General features: G+C 47.6%; 1 protein-coding gene across 1 annotated transcript; it reads left to right on the forward strand.

Annotated features, from left to right (window-relative positions):
* Nucleotides 1-1,026: 1,026 nt before the first annotated feature.
* On the forward strand, nucleotides 1,027-4,234 carry LOC119352341 (protein FAR1-RELATED SEQUENCE 5-like). Its single transcript, XM_037619011.1, has 6 exons — nucleotides 1,027-1,465; nucleotides 1,955-2,219; nucleotides 2,357-3,048; nucleotides 3,173-3,620; nucleotides 3,745-4,032; nucleotides 4,133-4,234. The coding sequence occupies exons 2-6, from the start codon at nucleotides 2,193-2,195 to the stop codon at nucleotides 4,217-4,219; spliced, it is 1,542 nt and encodes a 513-aa protein (XP_037474908.1). The 5' UTR covers nucleotides 1,027-1,465; nucleotides 1,955-2,192; the 3' UTR covers nucleotides 4,220-4,234.
* The last annotated feature ends 2,811 nt before the right edge of the window (nucleotides 4,235-7,045 follow it).

Genomic DNA, 7,045 nt, shown 5'->3' on the forward strand with positions numbered 1-7,045 from the left:
GGTGGCTAACAGTCAGCACCTCCACTCCCGCATGTCTCCAACAACCTGGCGCAGGTCATGCGCCTCGTGCGCTCCGCACGTCCTCACATGCAGGACTGCAGTTGTACTCTCCTTCTCCCCCCTCTGTACTGCTGTTGTAACACTATATAAGCCCATCGAGGCCATCAATACAGAGCGTGTGAGAGTTACAGAATCCAACTCTCAGCTGCTCCCATAATCTGGCTCGTTCGTTTGGGTCTTGGGATGTGAACAAATCCAGCTGGCATGTCAGATACGAGCGAGGAGAAACAGAAGAAATCCAGACATACGGTAGAAAACAGTGAGCAACAGGGGGACGGCGGGCCGCGGCACGACGGACGTCTCGGTGGATGGGTCTGGGCCGTGGACCAGGTCGTCGGCTTCTGAACTAGGCCATGGACCAGGAAGTGGAGTTAGGGCATGTTTGGTCCAAATAAGTCACCAACTTATAAGTCGAAAAGTGAAAAAAGTGACTCATTTTGCCAAACAGACCCGACTTATAAGTCACCCCAACTTATAAGTCATAAGTTGCTCCACCTCAACTTAAAACTTATAAGTCACCCCCTTTTGCGTGGGTCCCACCACCTGCATGATGTTGATTGGTGTGGAAAGGTGTGTCAGGTGACTTATAAGTCAGGTGACAACCAAACAGGCATGACTTATAAGTCACTAGTTTTAAGTCATCTGACTTATAAGTCGGGTGACTTATTGAAACCAAACAGGCCCTTAATAATGTAGGCCGTGGCTCAGGACGTTTGTCTGTTTATTCTGAGCCAAGGTTTCAGATAGTGGGACCTTGTGGCCGTTCGGCATTTACGCCGCCTGTTGGGGGCCGTGACCTCCCCTCGTGTGGGAAGAAATGGGAAAAAGGTAGATTTGTCCTCCACTACCATCTGGTTCGTCCTACACAGTCCCCTCGCCGCCGCCATAACCTGGAGCCTCGTCACCGGAGAAGGGGCAGAGCGTACCGGGGGGGCGGGGGAGGCGGAACTGGTTGCGGCGGCGATTGTGCTCCGACTACGGCCTAACCAGTGATCGAGGGAGAGGGTATGGAGTTTCTACTGGACGTCGTTGACAGGTAGGTTCCCGGCGAGATCTGTGCAAAGATTTCTGTTGTACATAGGCGCGGGCGGCGTGGGTAGATCATATGTTTCTAATTCTTTTGCCGGCGACTCGCCGGCCGTATTTGTAGGTTCCCGGTGCGTGAGGAATTTGCGGACAACCTAGACAACCCAGATCCAGTTCCACTACTTTATCTGCTGGAGAAGGGGAGTGCAACTAAGGATATGGGTGAGGGCAATGGCGTCGCTGAGCAATCTCAAATGGAGGATGTAGGAGCAGCAGCCGCAACGCAACAAGGTGGCGACTCTTTGCGAGCTGAATCTCCAACAAGGTCTGCTCAATCAACAGGCAGAGTGAATCCACAAGCCCCCGGTTGGACGAAAAGGTGATAACTGCACTCTGCTGTTTGCACTTCGAACTGAAGATTACTGTTAAATGCGTACCATACATATTTTTGTCTATGCAAAAAAATGATTCACAAAAGGGAACCTGCTATGATTTCGACATGCTTACTGGGAAAGTGAATTTAAAAGGCATTCCCAACAATAGTGATAATGCAATGGCCTTCAGGTGTAGATTATAAAATGACAAGCACTATGATTACGTCCCCAAGAAATGTGAAACTTACACAGAAAATTAAACACAAAGAAGAAAAATGAAGGTATATAATGGAAATACATTGGGACATCGCCTACGGTTGTGGGGTTGGTCAACAACCCCGGTGTCAATTGTTTACTTGTATGCTGTAGGACTGACAAAAAAATCCAAATGTAGAAATTTCAAAAAGAAAATGGACAGTAAAATCATTCCACTGGATTCTGAACAAATTGCAGAATTTAACTACATTACCCCCTTTTTGGTTCTTAATATGCAGGCTCTGGCTCGGAAGTGCACCACCTGACCGGGTGCCTTGCCCGTCGAGGATGAGCGCACTAGAAATTTCAATCCGGAAGTATGCAGAGCAACCTGATAAGAGCGTCGTTAAACCAGAGCTGGGACTTAGTTTCGATTCGTTGGGAGAGGCATATGATTTCTATAACCTGTACTCGTGGGAAGTGGGTTTTGGGATAAGATATGGAAAAAGCTGACTGAACGCCGAAAGGACTAAAACTATGCAGGAAATAGTATGTGGTTGCTCGGTGAGTACTAGTTTTCATACAACAAAGAAGCTGAACAAAATTGCAGATGTAACATTTTATTTAGTTGGTTCAGTGCATACTGTTTCTTGGATTATGAGAGAACACGTGTACTTACATGTTTGCTTCATGGCCTGCAGGGAAAACCGGAGACTGAAAACAGTCGGTGGTGTAGATGTGAGTGCCCAGCTCTGATCAGGCTGTTGCGTGCATCCGACAACAGCTGGTACATCACAGAGCATCGAGCAAGTCATAACCATTCCATGTCGCTGACAATGGGAGAAAAAGTGCACTGGCCATCTCATAAGCACATAGATGTTTACACCAAAGACTTGATAAAGCAGCTCAGGGAAAACAATGTTAATCTGGGAAAAGTGTACAGCATCATTGGGGGCTTTTTTGGGTCTGTGGAAAAGGTCCCCTTCACGAAGAGGACACTCAGGAATATATGTGGCAAGATTAGCCGTGAACAGGCTGAAGACGACGTTCGGAAGACACTTCAGGCGTTTGCTGACATCCGAGCAAATGACCCCGGATTCTCCTATGTGGTGTTAGCCGAGAAAGACAGCAAAGTTAAGAACCTGATGTGGGCTAACGGGAACAGCAGGATGCAGTACAGATTCTTTGGCGACGTTGTGACTTTTGACACCACCTATAGGACAAACTTATATGATATGCCATTTGGCCTATTTGTCGGAGACAACAACCACTACCAGAGTATTATCTTTGCGCGGGTGTTGATGCATGATGAGCAAGAAGAGAGCTTTGAAATGGGTGTTCGAGGAATTTGTACGTATGATGGGTGGACCTCCGCCAAAAACAATACTTACAGGTCAGAGTGGTCAGCAAAACAGAAAAAGAAAGATTCTGTTCAATCTGTCTTCATAATTTTTCTTCATTATCGACGGACTTATTTGATGTTGGAATGCTTCTTTTTCTTGTGCGGACCAATGCAGGGCTATGGAGATTGCAATCAAGAAGACATATCCAGACACGGTGCACCGTTGGTGCAAATGGCACGTTCTGAAGAAGGCGAAGGAGACACTAGGGCCCTTATACACGAAGAAGAGTGGTTTTCAGGCAGAATTCCACAAAGTTGTTAACCACATGCTTAGTGAGGAGGAATTTGAAACAGCTTGGGAGGCGCTGCTAGATAAGTACAGCTTGAGGAACCATAGCTACATGACTCAAATATATGAGACTAGGCGGAAGTGGGCAAAACCATATTTCAGAGGAGTGTTCTGCGCAAAAATGACAAGCACGCAAAGGAGTGAGAGTGCAAACCACAGGTTGAAGTCTTATATGCCCCCAGCCAGCCCAATGCACGTTTTCGTCAGACAATACATGAAGCTACAGTTTGATCGCGAACGCGACGAAAGCTACGAGGAAAAGAGGACGATGATAGTGAGTGCACTCTGACCATCTGTCCTTAGTGGTATTTAGGCAATACAAAAAGCCTCTTACAATACATGGAACTGATCAATTCATTTTGATTTAATCTCTCTTTTCCTTGTTGTATTACTTGCAGGGCGGTGCGGTGAGGCGGACTAATCTTGCAATAGAGCGACATGCCAGCAAGGTATACACCAGGAACATGTTTGAGGAATTCGGGCGTTTACTGATGGAAGGAACTGCATACAATGTTACGGAAGTGGAGAGGATGAGAAAATACAGGACAACCCACAATAATGCAGCAAAAAGGGAAAAGTGGAGTAGGGTCGAGTACGAGGTGACCATGAACGAAGAAAAAACAATATTCAACTACGAGTGCGGCCAGTTTGATCACACTGGAATGCTTTGCAGCCATGTTTTGAGGGTAAGAAGCGAACAGAAAACACCTAGTATGGAAAATCTTGAAAAAATGAAACTCAATTCCTGCAAACACCCACGCTGAGCCTATTGTTCTTGGCTTGCAGGTTATGGAAATTCTTCATTTGGAAGAGATTCCAAAACACCACATCCTAAAACGGTTGACCAGAGACTGCAAGGGATATACTCCCTGATCACCTGGTGCAATACCAAAAGGACAATTCACAGAATTTGTCATTTACGTTTAGGCATGCGACGTTGTACTTCAAAGCCATGGAAGTTGTGAGGATGGGGGACGCTAGCGCTGCATGCTACGAACACGTCAATGCCAGCCTGGATTCGCTGCTTCAGAGTGCGGCGCCTCTAGCAGAGGAAAGGGATGGCCTGGGTTTTGAGGACCGTGTCATAGCAAATGCAGATGCCAGGCACTCTGCCAATGGCGAGAACGCATTAGCTGGTGTTCAGGGTGATCGCAGCCAGAGTGCTGCCAATTCTTTCAGCACGAATGCCCTACAGTGTCTTGCAGTGCCGGAGAAAAGGAAGGGTCCAGGCAGGTCAACAAACAGCAGGGATAAGGCGCCGTATGAAGGTCTTAGTAAGAGAACCCGGTTCTGCAGCCTGTGTCGGCGCGGAGGTCATAAAAGGACCACATGTCCTGAAAGGGGTGATGAGCCGAAGAAGCCAAGGAAACTAGGCAAATGTAAAAACTGTGGGTTAGAAGGACATCGGCGTACTACATGCAAAAGGCCAATTGGGTTTGCTGATAACTGATGTAGGTGTTTCATTTTTCCAAACATGTATGTGTTTCCCTGAGAGGGGTGTATGAGTTAGATTTATGTTCAAAGATAGCAGTGCTGCTTGCTGCATGCTAGTTCTGCTGAGTTTTCTGCTTGTATCGAGACAGGAGGACAAATCTAATTTTCTATTAGACTTAGACTATTTTCCGCATTGCATGGAGCTACAAAAAAATGGCGGTTTTGTCTGTGATTTGCAGTGTCTAACCTGAAAAAAGGCACACTGGTTTCCCTGATTGGATCGTTTTACTTACTACATGTACACACCTCGTCAGCTTGCATGCCCATCCACGTGGATCCCGCCACACAGCACTGCGACCCAAGACTGCGACCACACACACACCACGAACCCCTGCGTCCTGACCCATCACCCCAACCCCGCGCGCGTGGGCGATATTTGAAATTTGAAAAAACCAGATTTAATGCATGAGGAGACGGCCCTTTGGGTTGGCAACGCCACGGGTATAAGTAAGAGTAAGTGGGGTGGGGTGTGGTCTGCATCCTCCCCTTGAGAATCACCATTGCCATACTGATTCGAATTTCTTTGAAAAACGGTGTCCTGCATCTGATGGAGGTTTCTGTAGCTGATTCAGCGACCAGTGGCGCAACCATGGGAGCGGCTAGAGATGAGTTCGACGACATTAATCTTCCTGTGAGTTGTCCCTTGCTTTTTCGTACACTCCCAGTGTGATGTCTGTGTATTATTCAGCGGCAAATCTATTCTGAACCAACATGAAAACCATTTCGTATTGCAGCCTTCGCCTCCCTCGCGATTGATTTCCACAAGTAGCGCATGGACCATGACGGATCTGCCGGCCGAGGGTGGCGACGCCAATGAGGAGGTAAGAATGCCAAATCGGCAAATCACTCTCGGGCAGGTGGCAGATGCATAGCTGTAGAGTGTCGCTCTAATGTCTTGATGTTATCATATTTCAGGGCGAGGTCGTACAGGAGCAAGAGTCTGAAACGCAAGAATTAGGCTGCATGGTGGAGCAGGTTTCATGGGAGGAAGGTTTTGGTGATTTCGATCCAGCTGCTGACCCAGGCTCACCTCGTAGCACTGGTAGCTCCACCGTGGACAACGAGTCTGGTGTGGTAGGCTATGGCGACGAAGAAGATTCTGAAGATGATGATGAAATTACCAGCGTGCCACCCAAACGCCGCCGGATTCTAGATTAGATGGCGCGATTTATGAAAGCTAATCGACTCCTTTGTAGCTACCGTAGCTATGTTCATCAGTACGCTCCACGCATTCGTCCGTGACTGCGCTGCATGTAGTACCTGGTTGCATCTTTGCATGTATGAGCTGTGGCTTGAGTTGATAAGTCTGAATAGCTTAGCGCCCGGGTTTCTACATTAGTTAAATAAGCGTATTTTCTCTTGTGCTTTGGGTCTTCGTGACGTTAACTTGGGACAAGTAACAACAACAAATCAAGGCCTCCACCATGTGACGGTGATGACTGAAAATTTTGAAACAAACCAGCGTATTGGGCTGGAGTATGTGTGCGTGATCGATTAGGTCTAGAGTTGGTGTGTCATTAGTACGGTAGAGATAGCAATGCCGGGTGGGGAAGAATTAATAAATGCATGGGTTGGTGCGCGTTTTGCATGCCTGGTGTGCCCACCGCATGCAACGCCAAGCAGGACCCCTGCTTCCCATTATTCGCAGTCGCTGGCATGGACCGCAAAAGAATGAACAGTTAATGTACTGTTCCGACCGGGTGAGCATATCAGGGAGTTCCATTCTGGTTCCGCGAAAAAGGACGTGGGTACAACTGTTGTGTCCTCTTGTCTAGGCGTGGTCACACCTGGAGGATTGCCCAGTTGACCATTTTTAGTAACCAGCTCAGCTGCTCCGCGCGTTTAACAACTAGAATAAATTTTAAAAAGTGATCATATACTCTCCGTGACAAAAATTTTCTGCAACGGGCTCATGATCATCAAGTAAAGGGCTACGTCAACGTGTGGCGTGCGGTGAGTTCTCCCCCAGACTGGAACGTAATTTTGGTACGCGCCGAACCATTGCTAGATTTAGTGCTAAAAAAATAATTTGCAAGCGTTGGAATTTTTTGGGCGGCGAGGGCAGCGAAGAGTAAAGGTGACTTGACCAGACACTGGGTCACGGGGAGGAGACAGCTAGCGGCCTCATTTACAAAAGCCTACCTCGCACATATAGACTTGTAGTTTCTCCCACACCACTGCTCACTTCATCCTCTTCCACTGCTC

The sequence above is a fragment of the Triticum dicoccoides genome, chromosome 2A (assembly GCF_002162155.2).
Source record: "Triticum dicoccoides isolate Atlit2015 ecotype Zavitan chromosome 2A, WEW_v2.0, whole genome shotgun sequence".
Taxonomy (NCBI): Eukaryota; Viridiplantae; Streptophyta; class Magnoliopsida; order Poales; family Poaceae; genus Triticum; species Triticum dicoccoides.

What these genes read in the sequence shown, in the direction of transcription:
- LOC119352341 (XM_037619011.1), top strand. Translation starts at nt 2,193, where the DNA reads ATGCAGGAAATAGTATGTGGTTGCTCG. An exon ending in GCCAAAAACAATACTTACAG is followed by an intron (nt 3,049 to 3,172) that starts GTCAGAGTGGTC and finishes GGACCAATGCAG; the next exon opens with GGCTATGGAGATTGCAATCA. An exon ending in AGGAAAAGAGGACGATGATA is followed by an intron (nt 3,621 to 3,744) that starts GTGAGTGCACTC and finishes TATTACTTGCAG; the next exon opens with GGCGGTGCGGTGAGGCGGAC.